Source organism: Haliotis rubra, unplaced genomic scaffold (assembly GCF_003918875.1).
Source record: "Haliotis rubra isolate DU_JTF1 unplaced genomic scaffold, ASM391887v1 Scf220, whole genome shotgun sequence".
Taxonomy (NCBI): domain Eukaryota; kingdom Metazoa; phylum Mollusca; class Gastropoda; order Lepetellida; family Haliotidae; genus Haliotis; species Haliotis rubra.
The window spans coordinates 1,236,777-1,258,774 of NW_025766226.1; the positions used below are offsets into that span (position 1 = coordinate 1,236,777).

Sequence of the window (21,998 nt, forward strand, 5' to 3'; positions counted from 1 at the left end):
TTGTAAACATTTTTCAAAGAAGTCGGACATACGGAGGATAAACAATAACCCATAGACCATAAAAATAATAACCTGAAGAAAGAAGAAAGTTGACGTTATATCAAAACAACCAGGACGCTTGAGCCTATAGCTTCCGATGCTTTCATGTGAAAGGGAAGATACAGAGAAATTCAATCACAGCTTTTATCCAATATCGGCACAGTAACACGACCGTCCTCCGCGTCGCTTCATGGGATATCGACAGGTCTTGGACGGTTCCAGCACCCGGTAGACTACGGCGCTGATTGGTTGCGCAGTCTGGCAAGCATTGTAGCCATTGATGCCATTAAATGGTTTTGTAAACTACGTTGAAATGGTTGCCAGGGCTGATTTGTTCCCAAGACAAAGGAGGTTGGTTTTGTGGCCGTTGTGTAACTATTTCTTAAGATGAGTGCGCATACACTCGGGAAAGTTGTGCATAGTTAAGGGATGGATACCATTTGCTAAAAGAACATGGGTTTCTCAGGGGTGTGTTTTCTCTATGTACTGGCTTCTGCCTGTCGGATTATTGGCGTAAATGCGGATAAGAAGACGAAAACTGAAGGTAAGACTGAGATTATCTTTGTGCAGTGGAAACAGGATATGTATAGACACACTGGGAAATGGTTTCGGTTGCTAAGGCAAATAAAGCTAGTTCCCCCCAATCAAAAATATTAAGCTAGAAGAACAGAATTTTTTTTAAATTTATTTATAATACGACAGAAATATTTCCATGATATATGGCATTGTGTAATTATAGCTTCCGGCCGTGGGTGCCGTGCCAATTAACACTTATCAGAGGGGTACACAAAGCCCGCAGTCTAGACTACCAGTTGTCCGACTTCCATTTTTTTGTGGAAGTCGCGGTAGCTGAGCGGGTTAGGCGGCTGACTTTGTGTGCTGGCGATTAGGTGCCTGGCTCTGAGGTTGTGAGTTCGAATCCCGGATGGGGCTCAACTCGAAAAGTACTAGAATTTGTACTTTACTAAGAAAGTGTAATCCCAAATATAACATACAATGTATGTTACACGATATTTCTGGACGTTCACGAAAACGTTGAGACTGCATCTGTTAAGAAGTCACAAGTAATTGGTTCCTGTAACCAAAGGAAATAAGCAGGCACCACAAAACCAAGTTTAAGCCATCTACCAAACCATTGTCATACAACTGTCTAGAACCTACAAGAATCATTCAAATAAAAGTCAAGATGTTTATAAATGAACATGTTGGAGTGAAAGTACAGCGTTACTGTTTAATCACATTCCATCAATGTGTAATAACATTGTAGATTGATGTAACAGTGATATCTTCAACGGGTGAGTAATAAATAGAGGATACTAAACGACTTTCCGTGTTATGCCATTTTTATTAAACGAGTTAATGATTTGGTATCAAATGAGCGTCACGGGATATTATTACACAATGTGTAATAACATAATAACATTGTAGATTTATTAAACAGTGATATCTTCAACGGGCGAATAATAATAGGAGATATCGTTTGATCCCACACAAGCAATATCTCCTGTGGAACAGTTTTGGATGATAACATCCGACTGTTAGTAGTACGACACATACGACCGATGCCAGTCTAAAGGCTGAAAGACATATGAAAATCACACACAAGGATGACGACACGAGAATGAAATCATCATCCGTCACACCTTAAAGAACATTGTTCCAGTTTGATGATTAATCAATGATTATATTTATTTTACACAATCGCGTCCATACGCTGGATGTGCAATAAATGAAAGATATGTGTTTCAGCTTTAAAGCATGGATGATGTTCTCGTAAACTATTTGAACTGGAGTAGGTTTAAATAGATCAAAATGAATCACGCGACTATCCGTTCTCTGGTGACTGTTACGTTCCACAACATGATCACAGCGTATCGTACGTCGTAGTGACGTAAATATGTTCTAAAACTTACGTGGGTTGAAGAGAAACGGACCAAAGTTTCTATAAGCAATATTTATCAATGATTAAACAACGTCATTGTCATCGAGGAAAACAATTACCCCGCAGTTATCAACATTACTTAAAATAAAATAAGCAAATTTACAACAATGTCATGTAGGTCACCTTGTTGGAACCCGGAAGAACAGGACTGGTAATGGCAAACCCAGAAACATAACAGTAACAAACTGGGATTCGATTTAATTATGCCATTGTACATTATGCCCCGTGAAAAATTGACTTGCCTTTGAATGTATTTGTGACGGGCCCAACCTTTTTGTAAAAACGTGATATCATCAGTGTAAATCGATAAACACCCATAATAACATCATTATGATATAGACAGAATCATAAACAATTCAGCAGTGATTTTTTAACAATTTAAAGTTTTGATCATGAAAGGTGTTTTTGTGCCATTAATCACTGTAAATCGTTTAAGTCTATCATTGTATGCTGTAGAGGTATGTCCCGGCAACAACTGGGCCCAGCTAGATTCGACGTGCTACTATTATCTGTCGTCGACGAAGACGTGGAACGCTGCCGAGAAGGACTGCGAAACCCGGGGCGGTACACTGCTCATATTCAAGGAACAGAGCGAAGTGGCCAAGGTTTTTAAACAGATCAAAACAATTGCCCAAAACATGTAAGGCGAAAATGAAACATTTATCCATGTAACGATCGAATCATTTACGTGCTAATTTATGTTCAAAATATTTTAATCAAGCAAATCGATGATTGTACGTACACCTATTTTCTTTACGTGTCTCCTGTCCGCCCTGATTGTTTTTATTCCAGCCTGAAATAAGTTTTCTTATCTTATTTTTCTTGCCACTGTGGACATTTATGCCCAATGTGATAAAAAATATATTTGCACACATGAGAAACACGTTCATTCATTGTTCTTTTGTCATGAAACTACATGTATATTTTAACTTGTATCCGAAGCAAAGCGACTCGGTCTATACACAGTTAGTGAAAGACATTGTGTTTATAGATTGTAAAAATGTTTCGCACCTACTGGTTGAGGTCAGAGATGAGAGATACAAACGCATAAAATGTAAGGTGAGGTGAGAGGTGAGGTGAAATGGGGTTTAACTTCGCACTTAAGAATATTCGCTCATATGACGACGTGCATGCGTGTGTATGTGTATGTGTGGCTGCTTGTACTAGCCCAGACTTAACTGGTTATATAGTGCCAGCTCACTGAGATACCATGCCGCAGCTAAGTATGGATATCTCACTCAGACAAATTATACTGACTCCGAGCTGACCAGTCCTTGTTGTACCAATTAATGCGGAGCGCCAGCACCATGTACAATGTTTTAACATCTTCTGGTATGACGAGCCCGGGGATCGAACCCGCGACCTTCCGCTCTCCGGGCGGACGGTCTAACCACTACACCACGGAGGCGCTTTAAACATGTAAGGCTGACCTAAACATTTTATAATGCAAACGTCAAAGCAGCGTTGAATTATCACTTGTGACGTTTCACGTGAAAAGTCGCATCGCACAGATTAAATGAGTTGAATCCAATTATCAAATGACTGAAATGTATAGGTTCTATTTGCCCGGGGGTGTATTATGTAAACAAATGTGGCAATTTATTTAATTAAAAAAGGAATTAATGCTTTTTCCAAGAAATTAAAAATAGACAATTACAATACGCATTGGATGACATAAAAATAATGCGTCGGTTAACAATAAAAGCATTATCGTGATTTTGTCAACGGTCTGGCATCAGTGCTTCTTTCATATTGTTTTACTACCCGTGAACATCCGGGTTTTGAATAGGTCTTCAGCAACCCATGCTTGTCGTAAGAGGCGACTAACGGAATCGGGTGGTCAGGCTCGCTGATTTCACACTTGTCATCGTATCCCAATTGCGTAGATGGATGCTCATGAGGTTGATAACTGGATTATGTGGTCAATACGCGATTATTTACAGACCGCCGCCATATAGCTTCAATATTGCTGAGTGCGGCGTAAAACAACAAACAAACAAACGTCTCAGTATTTTGACATTGAACGGTTCTTCTGTGTCTGCATCAGAGATTCTGTGCCGCTTTTCTGGATGGGTGTGCACAATCAGGATGATGACCGCGTCTTCCGGTATGCAGACGGAAGTGACGTCACAAAGTCCAACTGGAAGAAGATGCTGAATGAAGCTTCGGGATCAGGGCGCTGTCTGGCGCTCAAGTCCAGCCAGAGCGGCAGCAGCAGCAAAAGCTGGGCTTTGACTGACTGCAAACAAACATTGCCTTATGTCTGCGAAATACAACTATGTAAGTATTGAACAAAACCAACGCTTAGTCTCTGAACATATGTTATTTTGACAGAGCAACATAGCTTCATTTAATCTGAAATGCTGGGATATTAAACCTGAATATAATCTACACTTATTTCAGGTAAGAATTTTGCGTTACAGACAGGTCTGGAGGAAGTAGAAATAATGTGACCCAGGGATTGTGAGACAGACAAGTATTGAACCAGAGACCCCATAGTGATAAATCGATATATGGACTCCAGTTGAACTGATTATGCATTTATTTATCATTTTCCGAATCAGATCTCAATGCGTGGATATAACTTCATTGATACACGCTTCCGGAAAGTGGAGTAATCGATAATCCTTTTAGTACTGTACCGAAGTTTAACGAATGTACTCTTCTGGAACGGCGATGTGGGAGAAATGACGTGGTATTAAACATGACAATTCCACTGATTCCAAGACCAATTCTTAATTTATCCATTTAGTGATTTTTAAGGGGTTCCTTTTTCTTAAAGAGCTATGTTTGCTCATTTTGAATGGGTAAATAATAATCATCTGTGTGCCGTTGTACAAAGCGATCTTTGGGCTAAGGTGACCGTAACTCCCATACTTTAACACTGACCTAAGGTAGCCTTAGCGCTAAGGTTGTTTTGAACAACAGCACCCTGATTGATAACTTTGCTGGAGGTGCCCTTTCTGAATTGTATATTTACCCTGGACGTGCTCGTGAATATCTAGCAAATATTCAGAGAAAAAAATGCACGTGCAGGGTAAGACACAGTGTTTTCACCATGTAGCATAGACTTTTTGAATGTCTTTTTAAATACGATTTTTTAAAACAAGGTTGTTTAAACAAGTTAGGTGGTAAAGTCCTTTGAAAGTGTATTGTGGATAGTGTGTTTGTTCAAATAACAATGAGAAACTGGACCTTCGTGTCGAATCCGAACATATCAGTTGTGTTTTAAAGATCTTGAGAAGTCTTGTTAATCGAAGTATCTTGTGTATCGGCATCCAGCTTGTATCCATACATACCAGGCAAATAGTTATAGGTCATTTTATTCTGGGCGAGGTTAGTGGTAAGACAATCCATAGTAAGGACGTGTGATGGCTTTGTGAAACAGGGCGCTGAAACCACCATGGCACTGTTTGTGGGTACATGTTGATGCCAACCCTATATGTTGATGCCAACACCTGAGTGGTGTGAACGTTTTAAGCAGTTGTAGCCACGGATGAACAGAACAGATATTTTCTACAGCTATGAATTCGTTTCTGGACATTATCAAAATTGTCTTTCCAGAAATATACGTCGATCTAAGTGAGTGAGTCAGTATGAGTTTACCCCGCTTTCAGCAATATCCCAGCAATATCACTGCGGCAGATACCAGAAATGGGTTTCACACATTATACATATGTGGGGAATCGAAACCGGACGCTTTGACCATTTGGCTAACCTAGTGGTTAAAGCTTTCGCTCGTCACGCCGAAGACCCGGTTTCTATTCTCCACATGGGTACCATGTGTGAGACCCATTTCTGGTGTCCCCAGCCGTGATATTGCTTCAACGCATTCACTGACTCACTTTTTCTAACTCAATATGGGGCGGTGGGGTAGCCTAGTGGTTAAAGCGTTTGCTCGTCACGCCGAAGACCCGGGTTCGATTCCCCACATGGGTGCACTGTGTGATGCCCATTAGGTTATCCCCCGCCGTGATATTGCCGGAATATTGCTAAAAGCGGCATAAAAACTAAACTCACTCACTCTAACTCAAAATGCAAGAATACTTTTACGTAACACGATTTTCTCGAAGCTGTAAAGAAAGCTGAACGTTTCTGAAGTGAAGTTTTTGCATTGTTTCAGCTGTGGCTCGATGGTCCGGCTGGAGTCAGTGGACTGACTGTTCTGTGTCCTGTGGGGAGGGATCTAGAACCAGAACTCGGACCTGCCTCCGCGCTACTGAGGCTTCAGGGGAGTGTGTTGGGGAGGCTGTCAAGACAGAGGTGTGCTCTAACACGTGCAAATGTGAGTCCAACCCCACTCATCTGGACAGTATGCCAAAACACGTGAAGAATCGGGTTTGAACTGGTCGTCAGGAACTTATTCTTGTCGTAAGAGGCAAATAACGGCGTCGGGTCGGCCAAGCTCTCTGACCTGATTAATTCATAACATCGTGTCACAAATCCAAAATGTGATGCTCATGATGTCAATCACTGGTTTAGTCCAGAACGCCGTCATATAGCAGGCCGGAGTTTTGTTGAGTGCGGTGTTAAACAACAAACAGTATGCATTTGAAAACCTCCTTTCATTAACCTTCAATCGCATTTTCCCAGTGCACCAAACCCTGCCATTTTTACCCGGTGTGCTTAATGTTTTATTGAGAAAAATATGCTATAAACTACATTTTGTGTTGTGTAACGCTCCCCGCATTGTCTTGTAGCACCGATCGTTTATTTGAGAAAAATGCTGATAAACTATGTTTTGTTGTGTAACGCCTGTTGTAGCAATCTCTTGATATAAAACAGAGGTTACTTAGGTCATATCTTCCAACGAACCTCTGATCTGATAATACGGCCCTTTCATTGTGCGAGTGTTCAGGATTCGTGCAATCAGATTTAGTTGTGCAATCAGCGACGTTGTTTCAAAGCTTTGGGAAAACTGGAACCTCTACCCCTGCGTAAACATTTATGCTAGACAGAACTCAGTCATGTAATGGCGGATCAATGGCGTCTCCATCGCCCTCGTTGACAACGGACAAGCTAGCCATTAAATGTCTTGTGTATCACATCAACACACGTCCCCGACAGAGGAGGGATATTAGAGGCACACATTTGCTTGTATTAGTCAAGCTGGACCTAAGTCGATGTAACACAAGCTCTGACTGGATAGAAAGATGGAAGTTAGTTCGTGTTGCGATTTTTTCCGCAAGGGGATTTTACGAGAACGGGGAAATATGGCCGTAGTAGAACAGAGGTTCGTAGGAAGATATGACTTGAGTAACCTCTGTGGGAAGAGAATGCTATTCGTGTAGCAGAATGTTAATATAGTCTGATGTCATGTAAATGTAAAACGTTATATAGATGAAAACACCAGCTCTGTTCAGTGGATATGTCATGTCATCCATATGTATTCTACTCAAATGAAGTTAAACAACACACGGTTATATTGTTAATCTGTCACAGTAAGAGGCGACTAACGGGACCGGGGGGTCAGACTCGCTGACTTGGTTGACACATGTCATCGGTTCCCAATTGCACAGATCGATGCTCATGCTGTTGATCACTGGATTGTCTGGTCCAGACTCGATTATTTACAGACGACCCGCCATATTGCTGGTATATTGCTGAGTGCGGCGTAAACTTAACTCACTCACTCACTCACTAATTTGTCACAGCTGTGAGTCATGGCCTCAGGCTGTGAGTACTTCCACTCACAGCCTTCCAACTGTTGGCGATCTCTAATTTGTTTCGAGTAGCATATTGTGTTGTGGGTGTACAGTGCCTGCTGTGTGGGGCGAGTGGAGCAGCTGGGGTGCCTGTAGCAAGACATGTGGGACGGGGCAGATGAAGAGGACCAGGAGCTGTCTCAACTCGCAGGACGTCAGTGAATGTGTTGGGGAACCCGAAGAGACCGGAGAGTGCTCAACAGAAGCTTGTCCTGGTCAGTGAAACAAACTAATGTTTAGCTGACTGGTCAGTGGATAAATCTGTGAGTTTGGTTCAGTGTAATATCTAGATTGTGTACATACATTTACATGGTCTTGTTGCTTCCACCCTCATTATCTCACCCAATACTTGGGGCAGGATACGCTCATCTTTTCGCGAACACCTGGTATCATCACTATTTCATAGTGATTCATAAACATGCTCTGTCATCGTATCGCATGGTGACAATCACTGGTCCGGTCTCGATTTGTTTACAAACAAAATTGTGCAGCTGTAAAACTGCTGAAACAAATATATACTCATGGAATAATCACTACTGTACAATGGAGTCTGCTTTTAGCAGATATTTCTTATGGATGTGGAAAGGGTTTTGTCGCTTCTATTGTGTTAAACGAGCTGAGGAAATCGACTCGACTTTACCACTACCAACCCACACAACAGCACGTGAAAAAAGTTTAACGTTAATACTGACAGGTAATTTTGCATGAAGATCTTCGCATGTCTATCTCAAATGAACAAACACGTGTTCAAAGTTCTTAATTTTATTTTTGTCTATTTTTTGTTTGAAGTCTGGAGTGAATGGACCGAATGCAGTGTGACCTGTGGTGGAGGTGAAAGGTCAAGGACAATTTCATGTTCTGGTGGAAAATCATGTAAAGACGGTTCTTCTGGACAGACTGAAGTCTGTGGGGAGGCCACATGTCCAGGTTCGTTTTCAATCACCTTCTTTACTGCCAGATATATGTCTGAAAAATAATGCGTGTGGGCTTCGTGTTGGCCACAAAGGCGTGTCAGTTGCACCCTTAAGTAAAACTATTCATGTAAGCGTGAAATTTCCAAAAAGGCTTGAAACATAGTCATAGAAAACGGTGGCATTTGTACACTCACACGTAATTGATTTGTGTTATTTACTTGATGTCCATATATAGTTTCATTCATTGATAAGTGATGTAAATTACGAAATTGTGAGCATAAATCTGAGCAACAATACACCTTTTAAAAGTTCTTTTGGAAGCCTGTTTTAAGTAAAAGTGCAAACTAGGTTGTGACACCGGCACGAGGTCAAGGTCAAGGTCGTGTCCTGTTGTCAATGGATGCAAAGGAGAATCAAGGGAAACAAACAATTGCAAAAGCACGGATTGTCCCGGTAAGTGTACCACGATCGCAGCTTATGCAACTTTTATCATAATGAGCGAGGTTTGTCTATTTATAAGGAACACATCAGACATTTTGGGAATGTCTAGTAAGTATGAATAAAAAACATTTAACATCTGTTTCTGATTTACTGAACATAACCCCAAATGTCGTGTTATGGTTTAAGCCTGGAGTGACTGGCAGTCATGGAGTACATGCAGTGTCACGTGTGGCCAAGGTGAAAGGTCAAGATCACGGAAATGCAGCAAAGGTGACACCTGTCCAGGGGAGAGCAGTGAGAAAGAAGAATGTCGAGAGGTGGATTGTGCAGGTGATCACTTATGTGGTTCTTCTTTTTCAAACCTCCCTCAGTGTTTCCTACCAGTGATATTAGGTACGAATCCCTTAATTTCTCATATTAGGTGTGTAGGTTTGTCAGCACCAAACCATGCTTTAGGGTTTCGCAAACGTGCTACATTCTCAGACATTCATCCCATTGGGCTTTCCCCCTCCATTTAACCGACCCACCACTAAAAAGGGAAATAAACATTGAAAGGGACAAAGCTCTACTTTTGTCACTCACATTTCCCCAAACATAGAGATATGTTATGAATAGGGCCGAAAGGTCATGGAGTTGTTTCTAAGATAATAACTTTGCTAAAACATGCATGAACAAGATGTTTTAACGTTGGTTTGGCTTAAAGGATAGCTTTTTATAATTATAATCAGATCATGATGAAATCATTTGGTAAAACAAACCCCTGATCCAAACTGGATCTTGAGTGGACATTGAACATGACTAAAGACCTTTTCCGTGTGCACAGTCAATGCTAGGCACATTAATGGATAATGACTATTTTTTTGGCAGTTTGGAGTGAATGGAGCACATGTAGTGTGACCTGTGGTCGAGGTGAAAGGTCAAGGACAAGTTCATGTAAAGGGAAAAAATGTAAAGACGGGGCTTCTCAGCAGACGGAAGAGTGTATGGAGACCACGTGTCCAGGTACGCTTATAAATCCATTTCTTTCGTTTAGTTTTAAATAGAATGCATTACGTCTTAAAGGGGCGGTGGGGTAGCCTAGTGGTTAAAGCGTTTGCTCGTCACGCCGAAGACCTGGGTTCGATTCCCCACATGGGTACAATGTGTGAAGCCCATTTCTGGTGTCCCCCGCCGTGATATTGCTGGAATATTGCTAAAAGCGGCGTAAAACCATACTCACTCATTACGTCTTACAATCCAAGGAAAATGTTCAGAACAGACATGTGACTATGTTGACGTTGTTCTCTATGACAGTGTGGACTCGATGGGGAGAATGGGGTCCTTGCAGCCAAACATGTGACACCGGTACGAGGTCAAGGTCAAGGTCGTGCCCTGTTGTAGGTGGATGTCGAGGAGAATCAACGGAAACCAACAATTGCAAAATCACGGATTGTCCAAGTAAGTGTACGACGATGCCAACATAAACTACTTTTATTAAATTCAGTGTGGATTGTCTATTTTTGAACAAAAATATTCAATATTGATTTACTGAATGTAAGCACAAATCGTGATAATGTTTGTTTAAGCCTGGGCTAAGTGGAGCTCGTGGAGTACGTGCAGCGTCACGTGTGGCCAAGGTGAAAGGTCAAGATCACGGGAATGCAGCAAAGGTGACACCTGTCCAGGGGAGAGCAGTGAGAAAGAAGAATGTCGAGAGGTGGATTGTGCAGGTGATCACTTTTGTGGTTCTTCTTTTTCAAACCTCCCTCAGTGTTCCTTACCAGTAATATTAGGTACGAATCCCTTAATTTCCTATTTTAGGTGTGTAGGTTTGTCAGCACCAAACCAATCTTTTGGGGTTCGCGAAGGTGCTAAATTCTCAGACATTCATCACATTGGGCTTTCCTCCTCCATTTAACCGACCTACCACTTAAGAACGGAAATAAACATCGAAAGGGACAAAGCTCTACTTTTGTCACTCACATTTCCCCAAACATAGAGATATGTTATGAATAGGGCCGAAAGGTCATGGAGTTGTTTCTAAGATAATAACTTTGCTAAAACATGCATGAACAAGATGTTTTAACGTTGGTTTGGCTTAAAGGATAGCTTTGTATAATTATAATCAGATCATGATGAAATCATTTGGTAAAACAAACCCCTGATCCAACCTGGATCTTGAGTGGACAATGAACATGACTAAAGACATTTTCCGTATGCACAGTCAATGCTAGGCACATTAATGAATAATGACTATTTTTTATTGGCAGTTTGGAGTGAATGGAGCGCATGTAGTGTGACCTGTGGTCGAGGTGAAAGGTCAAGGACAAGTTCATGTAAAGGGAAAAAATGTAAAGACGGGGCTTCTCAGCAGACGGAAGAGTGTATGGAGACCACGTGTCCAGGTACGCTTATAAATCCATTTCTTTCGTTTCGTTTTAAATAGAATGCATTACGTCTTAAAGGGGCGGTGGGGTAGCCTAGTGGTTAAAGTGTTTGCTCGTCACGCCGAAGACCTGGGTTCGATTCCCCACATAGGTACAATGCGTGAAGCCCATTTCTGGTGTCCCCCGCCGTGATATTGCTGGAATATTGCTAAAAGCGGCGTAAAACCATACTCACTCATTACGTCTTACAATCCAAGGAAAATGTTCAGAACAGACATGTGACTATGTTGACGTTGTTCTCTATGACAGTGTGGACTCGATGGGGAGAATGGGGTCCTTGCAGCCAAACATGTGACACCGGTACGAGGTCAAGGTCAAGGTCGTGCCCTGTTGTAGGTGGATGTCGAGGAGAATCAACGGAAACCAACAATTGCAAAATCACGGATTGTCCAAGTAAGTGTACGACGATGCCAACATAAACTACTTTTATTAAATTCAGTGTGGATTGTCTATTTTTGAACAAAAATATTCAATATTGATTTACTGAATGTAAGCACAAATCGTGATAATGTTTGTTTAAGCCTGGGCTAAGTGGAGCTCGTGGAGTACGTGCAGCGTCACGTGTGGCCAAGGTGAAAGGTCAAGATCACGGGAATGCAGCAAAGGTGACACCTGTCCAGGGGAGAGCAGTGAGAAAGAAGAATGTCGAGAGGTGGATTGTGCAGGTGATCACTTATGTGGTTCTTCTTTTTCAAACCTCCCTCAGTGTTTCTTACCAGTAATATTAGGTACGAATCCCTTAATTTCTCATATTAGGCTTTCCTCCTCCATTTAACCGACCCACCACTTAAGAACGGAAATAGACATTGAAAGGGACATGCGGAGTAGGTCAAAGGTCAAGGTCGCCAAAATGCAGCAAGGGAGACATCTGTATAGGGTTAGAGCAGTGAGATAGGACAGTGTCAAGAGGTAGATTGTGCAGGTGATGACTCTTTTTTTCCTTCTTTCCCAAATCCCGCTGGATGTGTCATATTCAATGACATTAGATTCGAATCCCTTTTTGGCCCTGGTTTAGGGCTGTCGACACATACCCGTCTAAGTTGGTTTCTCAAAAGTGCCACTTTATGGGCAGTCCTGTTAACAGCGCTCTTCATTATGCTTCGTAAACTGCAGTCTGGAGTGATTGGACTGGATGCAGTGTGACCTGTGGCCCAGGTGAAAGGTCAAGGACAAGTTCATGTGAAGGGAAGAAATGTAAAGACGGGGCTTCACAGCAGACGGAAGAGTGTATGGAGACCACATGCCCAGGTTCGCTTTGGAATCACTTTGTCTCGTTTAGCTTTAAATATAACACATTTGAAAGCCATAGAAAACGTTCAGAATAGACGTGTGACTGAACATTGATGTTGTTCTCTATGACAGTGTGGACTCGATGGGGAGAATGGGGTCCTTGCAGCCAAACATGTGACACCGGTACGAGGTCAAGGTCAAGGTCGTGTCCTGTTGTAGGTGGATGTCGAGGAGAATCAACTGAAACAAACAACTGCAAAATCACGGATTGTCCCAGTAAGTGTCGAACGATGATTGCTAATGTCGGACATATTCTCTCGGTCAGTGATCGAGTCAGTAATACTTAATGCTACATTTAATCTCTGATGATCGCTTAAAATATCAATATTTTTGTTTTTGTTAATATCATTTCAGAGTGGGGTAATTGGCAATCATGGAGTGCATGCAGCGTCTCATGTGGTGTCGGTCAAAGGTCAAGGTCTCGAAAATGCAGCAAAGGTGACATCTGCAAAGGGGAGAGCGGTGAGACAGGAGAATGTCGACAGGTGGATTGTGCAGGTGATGACTTCTGAATAACGCTGTTTCTCTCCTTCACGAAACCACAAGTATGTCATCATGTGGACCAATCCAGATTCTTTTTCTCTCTGTAGTTATGGTACTAAATGTGCAGATCATCTTGAAGCAAACCAAACCATGGTGCCAAACACCAACTCCTTTTATGCTTCTAGATTTGTTAGCACAGTACCGTGCACGTGAGTTTGACTTGGCGGTAATTGTCTATAAGACCTCAATCTCTAACATATGTCGACCCACATTGACTGGACTACAGTAAACAAGCAGCGTAAAAGGAAGGTTAACTCATTGATTCAAGCTACACTATAAAATTCGGCCGGATAACGGCCCAGCATATCTTTTATGCAGTATGCACTATATACTTAGTGTAAAATTAGAAACAGGTTGCATGTTAAAACCAGATGTACCGTTATTGTCTCTCTGATGGCATTTACACGTATATATGATTATCCTACCTGCTTATCAACGAACGAGTTCGAACCAGACGTATGTAACAGACACTACTGCAATATTGTTTGACTTCTTACTTAAATCATACCAAAGTCTTTCCTTGATCTTGCACGGTACATGAATGACATTACCTTCACACATTCAGTCACGCAATGATCTGAGACCTGCGTCAGGCTTTCCTCTCACATCACCCAACACGTCATGGTATGACTGGAATAATATTACAAGTGGCGTTGACTCCAAATCGCTCACCAAGTCATAATAACGGACGTGTTTATGACGTACTGTATATGCTTCATGTTAATTACAGTCTGGAGCGAATGGACTGGATGCAGTGTGACTTGTGGTCGAGGTGAAAGGTCAAGGACAACTTCGTGTGAAGGGAAAGACTGTAAAGACGGCACTTCTCGACAGACGGAAGAGTGTATGGCGACCACGTGTCCAGGTACGCTTATATATCATTTTCTTTCGTTTAGTTTTAAATAAAATTTACTTAAAAGCCATTGGAATAGATTATGACTTCGTTGATGTTTTTTTTTTTTAGTTTGATTACAGTGAAAGTTTACTTGCGTAAATGTGAGAAACGTCCATGCCACATTTCCATCCCGTGAAAAAAGGGTTCAGAATAGACGTGTGGCTACGTTGATGTTGTTCTGTGTGATATAGTGTGGACTCGATGGGAAGACTGGAGTCCCTGCAGTCAAACATGTGACACCGGTGCGAGGTCAAGGTCAAGGTCGTGTCCTATAGTAAATGGATGTCGAGGAGAATCAACGGAAACAAACAATTGCAAAATCACGGATTGTCCCGGTAAGTATTGAAGGCAGGCAACTAATATGTTTAAACTTCCAGAAGATAACCAGAAATATCGTAATCGGTGTTGAGTTGTGATTTGTAAGCGTGGGAGTTAACATATAGGAACATGGTCAATGCATTTCCTGGAAGACTGAGAAAAAGACATATTATGATTTCAAAAAATGGTAACAGCCGAACATGATATTGTGTTTGTACATTATACGAAGGTGCATTGCTGAAATACAAATGAGTACAGCAACTATACCAATTGTTATTGCAGACTGGAGAGGCTGGGGTGCCTGGACCCTCTGCAGCGAAACCTGTGGGGAGGGTCAGAGGTCAAGGTCACGGGAATGTTCTGGTCGAAAATGCAGTGGAAGCAGTTCCCAGACAGAAAGTTGCAAAGTTCAAGATTGCTCCAGGTAAAGCATTGAAGCAGGTGCATCTCAACAATTTGTTATCGGATGTAGTCATTAGTACGCACGTGAAATACTGAAACTAGCAAAATAGGAGTTACGATATAAATATATTATTCGGAGAGAATACAGTACCTGAAGAGGGTGTGGTAACTTCAGGTGAAAGTCGTGGTATACAAACTGAAACAGTATTTTGCACAACGCAATAAGAATCGTCCTTTGTACCTTAGGATTGTTAAAGCAGATCGGATGGTCACGTGTAGACTTGCACAAGTCTGAAAGGTAATAATTAATAATTTAAATGATAATTTCTAAAATATATAAATAACACAGATTGAGGTCCTCAGAGTCCCCTTATCTAGACTTGCCTCTTTAAAGGATAGAATTATTATACAAACAAAGGCTTAGCACAGCCATAGAGCAATGCTAGGTCACGTTCTGCTGAAAACATTAAACATATATCATGCTAATACTCATTTGTTTGTCAGACTTAATTACAGGCTTTCTTGATGTAAGGCTTTAAACCCAGGATTTAAACGTCATTCACACACTTTAGTAAACACGACTCCTGAATAAACAACAACAAATAAACAAGCTGTCTTTTTGTATGACCGTCTGTATTGAATCCAGAGTTGGGCAAATGGGGCGACTGGACCGACTGCAGCGTCACGTGTGGAAAGGGCAAGGTCACAAGGTCAAGGCCATGTAGTGGACTGGAGAAATGTGGACATGACACGTTACAAACCAAGTCTTGCAACAAACCCAAATGCAGAGGTAAGGCACAAGTTCGTGTTTTCCAATTTTAAGGTCGGATTCAGCATCATGATGCAGGGGACAACACTACATATACTACTCGAGTTTAATGAACACATTATGCATCGAATATCTGGGGATCGACCATTTCATATTTGAGAGGGTATTCAAAGATTATTGCAGATTCAAATTGTAACTCTGCAAGCTTTCATGCCTTCTGGTCCTCCTTCCATTTACTGTTTTGTAACCCTCTACACTAATTCCAGAAAATTGAATAATACACAGGATTATTTCATGTTTGTTAGTCGGGGTTTCATGCACACACAAACACAAATATTCTGTGCAGCAGTCGTCAGACAAACTGAAATCCACCCCGACAGTTGCTTGGAACTATTTTACTCTCACTATATGTGTGTGTGTGTTGTGTGCTTTCAACCCCGACAGGTTGAAAGTAGTTCATATATATTTGTTGGTCTTGTTGCATATATATATATATGTATGTGTGTATATGTATGTGTGTGTGTGTGTGTATAATTGATGCACACTATACCTTTGAATGTTCATTAAGGATGGAAAATGTAACTTCAAAAGATTGAAATCGCTATGCTTGTCAAGACGTTATTCTTTATGAACTCAATACTTAAGAAATCTATTTTCAATTGTACCAAAACCCTGTGTGGCTTTTTCGCACATTTGCCAGAGTGTTTATTCTGACATCAAACACAAGAACAAAATCGATTCAAGTAAGTTTACATTGTGATTTCCTTCACCATCCCTTCCCAACCAAACATGATTTGTTACATATTATTTTTACGTGTTGAATGTTGTTTGAATGTTACTTGAATGTGTCGAGAAACCTACCATTTAACCACCTGTGGGGAGATGTGTTCACAAACAATTCTTCAAGTCAAACAGTTTTGTCTCAGTTTTCAGTCCAAAAAACCAAAAATACTCGATCACTCGCCAAAGGTGTGATATGCGTCATAATGTATGTTGAAACTGAGGCAAAAATATTATCTGGCTTCGGATCAAATCTCTGTCTCCCCTCTATCCCAGGTAAGCAAACTGCTGGGTCCGTTACATCAGTGTTTAAAGACTCACGTCACCATTGCTGTAGATGTAACACAAAATCGTTATTTGGAGATGCCTTAGCCATGTTATCCATCAGAGCGTAGAGTTGTCTCTCCCTTCCTGCACATTCGGAAGTCTCTCAGATGTGTTGGATGATAAACAGAGAACATCGATATCCCTTTGAAGGCTTTAGCTGTGGCCAAAGCCTGAACAAACATACTCCTTATTTACATGTGTTTAGAGAGAGGGCTTACCTGTTTGGGAAAACCGTTATTTCATTTCATTTATAACTGAAATCAATTGTCGAGATCCATTAATGTGATTGATTAGCAACTTAAACGTCTTATGGCATATTGTGAGTAAATCTCTGTGAGTGATTGAGGTGTGTTCGGCTACATTAAGCTGTATCACGCACTCGGATTCACTCGGCTGATTCCGTGTCGACTTAACACTTCGTGCAACAATGGAGTAGTGATTTTGCATAGATTCACCGTTGACCTTGCACCGCCAGACCCCACGCCTTTAAAGGGATATGACACGATGGCTGTTGTGAAAACGGGTTGTTGTGAACTTAAAAATTAGGCACATGTGTACACTTTGATGGGAAATCTAAACCTTACAAAAGCAGTTCGTTGAACCGTTTCGAAGGTATCACTGCTTTCGCTCTGGCATTGTGTCACGTGACAGTCATGTGCCCGTATTGCAACATATAAATCTGACAGTTTGCCTCAGGTATTGCACAAAAATATAGTTAATCTTGTTTGCAAGACATGCTGCCCACATGGTACAATGTGTGAGGTCTGCTACTAAAGTACTGTCGGAAATAGAAAAAAAACCCTGTTTTTAGGCTGTTACTCTGTATCCCTAAAAATTACACAATTGCAAATAGCATATGTCGAAATAACCCACATCGGCCTAACTGAGCGAGCAGTGGGATGCGTTATAGGATATCCAGAAAAGCATGTTTACACGTAAAATCGGGCAAAACTTAGAAAAAATACGAACAGCTGCTGAAAACAATAGATCCGACTATAGATGGCAATTAGGTCGCTCAGCCAGGTATGACAACGGACCGTCGACTCACCTGGCATGAAAAGCATGTGCTGCATACAGGCACGAGGGGTCATCTCAAAGATATTTTTTTGCTTTTTCATGTGCGTTGTATATGTCTCATGTATTGATTATAGTCTGTTTGCAGTGAAAACGTACCGATGAATTTCACTTTAAACAAAAACGTAAATCAAATAAAGTGAAATTAGAAGTTCGAATCCTCATGATTTTACCTTGCCAACTGAACATTTAAATCTCTGAATTTTATTCAACTTAGGATAAAAGTTGTTTTACAAACGATCATAGTTTCAAATCGGTATTATTGGTTTGTATGCACATTAAATGAAACGCCGAGAACAATTTGGTTGGTTAACGCTCATCACATACTGCACGTGCATTTGTATCACTGTTCCAATTACTGCGTTTACTCCCTTGTAATACAAACCAATCGCACACGAATTTGCATAAAGACATTGTCCGTTCCACAAACGTCGCTTTCGACTGCAGTGCTCATCTCTCCTCAGTATTGTCCCTTTTCTACGTTTCCTATCTCCCTACCACTGACACTGTAGATAGACCGATCTTAGTTTAACAGATATTTCACAGTTTCACATATTAACAACATAAATTGTAGATATAATGCGAAAAAACAGGTTTTTTTTCTATTTCCAACAGTACTTTAGTGTACCTCTGCCATGATGATGCTACCCTTGAAGATCCGTGTTAGAATTGATCATCAGCAACCCATGCTTGACGTAAGAGGCGACTAACGGGATCGGGTGGTCAGGCTCGCTGACTTGGTTGACAAATGTCATCGTATCCCATTTGTGTAGATCGATGCTCATGCTGTTGATCACTGGATTGTCTGGTCTAGACTCGAGTATTTACAGACTGCAGCCATATAGCCGGGACATTGCTGAGTGCGGCGTAAAACTAAAGTTACTCACTCAGTCATGATACTGCTGTAATATTGTTCAAAACTTAAAGGCCAAGGCCATCAAACTCATTCCTTACCTGAATTTTCAAGTTATATACGTCATATACAAAACTCACCTACAGAAAAAGACCACTGGACAAAATGGGATCTGTGGAGTGCGTGTTCGGTGACGTGCGGTGTCGGCAGGAGTACTCGACAGCGTCAATGCGTCAACGCCGATGGCGACATAGTCAACACGTGCAGGGGATCCGACACCGAGTCTAGACAGTGCCTGGCTCCTTGCAATGGTAACAGTTGTGGTTTATGGCGAGTTTTGTAGGCGTAAATGTGTGACTAAAAAAATCAGACTAGTTATTCTTGTTCTCGGCGATCACAGACAGCTATGGATTTACAAGTTAGCCTTGTCAAGATCTACAGAAAACAAACTGCCATACTTTTTCATAGTTCTAGTGAAGTATCGAGTTGCATTTGAACGTCAGCTATAACCATGCTTGTCGTGAGAGGCGACTTACGGGATCGGTTGGCGAGTCTTGCTATCTTGGTTGATATTTGCAATCGTTGCGTGGTTCGATACTCACGATGTCAATAACTGGATTGTCTGGTCCAGACTCGATTATTTACAAACCTCCATCATATAGTTGGAATATTACTGAGTGTGGTGTTAAACAACTAAAACACTGAAACACGTGTATATTTGACTTGCCGACATGGATGAGAGACGACAGTGTTGTGAGGCCATCACCTTTAGACGTCATGCAACACTGTCATCCATTTCCAAACTAAAAGGGGCGGTGGGGTAGCCTAGTGGTTAAAGCGTTCGCTCGTCACACCGACGCCACCCGGGTTCGATTCCCCACCCGGGTACAACGTGTGAAGCCCATTTCTGGTGTCCCCCGCCGTGATATTGCTGGAACATTGCTAAAAGTAGTGTAAAACCATATTCACTCACTCACTCACTCCAAACTAAGAGTCCTCAGTACCACATGGCGGAAACCTGGATGGATACCACAAGGTTCTACGTGGTGTTTTCGTTTTTATTTTTTATGCCTCAATTAATGTCTCTCAGGACTGAAGGATATTTCTTTTCCAAAATGTATGAACATATTAAACGACGAGGAACTGCTTATGTCACTCGTCTAGACACGTTAATTCTCGAATTTAAAGGCAGAAATGCGGTAGCCAAGTGGTTGCAGTGTTCGCTCATCACATGGAAGACCGAGTTCGATTCCAAACAGAGGTACGATGAAGCAAAATCTTAGCACATCGCCTTGATACGGCAGATAGTACTGCTGAAAATGGTCATAAAACGTTTTACCCACATCAACTAATATTTCAAAATGTTAAAAACTTATTTAAAATTGTCTTGTATAGTTGTATTTCCTGAATCTATTTTACAGACGTGGCCATTGTGCAGAAACTGCTGCGGGATTGTCCTCCGGACCAGGTCGCAGGTTTGAAAAAAATTCAGGAGAAAGTGTCCAACAAAAAGAAGAAGGAAGACATATTCAACGGCCAGGACACTGAGGACTGGGTGATTGAGGGGTACGAAATTGAGGAAGTGATTGTGGATCGGCCTTTGACCTGCGCGCATAAATGTCTCCTAACGGGATCCTGTCGATCTTTTAATTACGAGTATTTGTTGACGGATGGAAAGAATGACCTGAGTGTTCCCAAACGCTGTATGTTGAACAGTGTGAACAAAGACTACGACAGAAAAGCTCTCAAGGAAAAGGAAGGATACAAACTGTTTGATCTGGAGCCATTCTTTATATGAACGCAGCTGCGTTTGTTGTTTTACGCCGCAGAGATATTCCAGCATTTCGCAGCGGATTGTGGATATAAACCCAGTGTTCGATAGCATGATCAACATTATACACCGGACTGTGACCTAATCACCCAGCAGCCTGATCCACAAAGCATTCTTAACTTTACGACGTGTCGTAACTCTATAGTTTATCATAGCGCTACGAACGTTTTGGGATCGGGACCTAGGTCTGACATCACCCTATCCTCGTTGTAGAGGGTTCTTCCTACAATCTCGTGGTATTTGGGGATCCAAGCGGTGGGGTAGCCTTGTGGTTAAGGCGTTCACTCGTCACGCCGAAAAAACGGGTTTGATTTCACACATGGGTACAATGGGTCTAGCCCATTCTGATGTGATATTGCTGCCGCGCCCTGATATTGCTGGAATATTGCTTAATTCATACTCACTCGAATGGGTTCCGTTCTTTCATATAAGACCCGTGAAGATCCGTGGAAGAACAGGTCTTCAGCAACCCATGCTTGCCACATAAGGCGAATATGCTTGTCGTAAGAGGCGACTAACGGGATCGGATGGTCAGGCTCGCTGGCTTGGTTGACACATGTCATCGGTTCCCAATTGCGCAGATCGACGCTCATGCTGTTGATCAGTGGATTGTCTGGTCCAGACTCGATTATTTACAGACCGCCGCCATATAGCTGGACTATTGCTGAGTGCGGCGTAAAACTAAACTCACTCACTCACTCTTTCATATAATCCCACACGTAACGAGTGAGTGAGTATGGTTTAACACCGCTTTAAGAAATATATCAATGTCATGGCACTGAATACCAGAAAAGGGCTTCACATACTACACTTATGTGGGGACTCGAACACCGACCTGAGGCGAGACAGTGTTGTAGTCCCAATTGAACAATGTTCCAGGTGACGGCGGTCTGTAAACAATCGAATTGTGATCCAGTGATTGACATCATGAGCAGCGAGATAGTAATCGAGACACGAGGACATGCACTAACCAAATCAAGTCGCTTCTTACGACAAGCACAGCCATCACTTACACAAAGCATAGGTTGCTGGTTGTGAATTCTCTGGATCACCTGGGTCTTCAACCTTTGGGTCATCATTGCCTTCTCGCTGTTTGGAATACTAAATAATAATAACTATTCCATATATATTGCGCTAAATCCACACCGACAGCATGCATACAGACAGTCCATTGTTACCCCGGATAACCCAAGATGCCGAGAAGGTTACAGTCACATGACTTATCTCACCGGGTACCCATTTTCTGCTGGGTGAACAGATACTGAACAATCATTATCAGAGAATATTGAAGGTGTAGATAATACCCTAAGTTATCGTCAGCACACATGGAATATACCCTGTCAGGCTGATCAAAAGTCCGGTGTTCACTCAAATGCCATTCTCAGCTTCCTGTGAAGGATGTAATTTGAACTTAATGTGATGTTCTGGAGTTGTTTGTCTTCAGTCAGG

At 41.7% G+C, this 21,998-nt stretch overlaps 1 protein-coding gene across 1 annotated transcript; it reads left to right on the forward strand.

Moving 5' to 3' along the window:
• Positions 1 to 356: 356 nt before the first annotated feature.
• Positions 357 to 20,826, forward strand: LOC124277370 (A disintegrin and metalloproteinase with thrombospondin motifs adt-1-like). Its single transcript, XM_046713039.1, has 19 exons — positions 357 to 583; positions 2,438 to 2,621; positions 4,029 to 4,261; positions 6,105 to 6,266; positions 7,740 to 7,901; positions 8,476 to 8,613; positions 9,228 to 9,371; positions 9,909 to 10,043; positions 10,335 to 10,478; positions 10,607 to 10,750; positions 11,291 to 11,425; positions 11,717 to 11,860; positions 11,989 to 12,132; positions 12,830 to 12,912; positions 13,112 to 13,255; positions 14,796 to 14,937; positions 15,562 to 15,705; positions 18,865 to 19,029; positions 20,140 to 20,826. The coding sequence occupies exons 1-19, from the start codon at positions 493 to 495 to the stop codon at positions 20,514 to 20,516; spliced, it is 3,015 nt and encodes a 1,004-aa protein (XP_046568995.1). The 5' UTR covers positions 357 to 492; the 3' UTR covers positions 20,517 to 20,826.
• The last annotated feature ends 1,172 nt before the right edge of the window (positions 20,827 to 21,998 follow it).

What these genes read in the sequence shown, in the direction of transcription:
- LOC124277370 (XM_046713039.1), top strand. Translation starts at nt 493, where the DNA reads ATGGGTTTCTCAGGGGTGTGTTTTCTCTATGTACTGGCTTCTGCCTGT. An exon ending in TCGAGAGGTGGATTGTGCAG is followed by an intron (nt 10,751 to 11,290) that starts GTGATCACTTTT and finishes TTTTATTGGCAG; the next exon opens with TTTGGAGTGAATGGAGCGCA. An exon ending in TCGACAGGTGGATTGTGCAG is followed by an intron (nt 13,256 to 14,795) that starts GTGATGACTTCT and finishes TTGTTATTGCAG; the next exon opens with ACTGGAGAGGCTGGGGTGCC.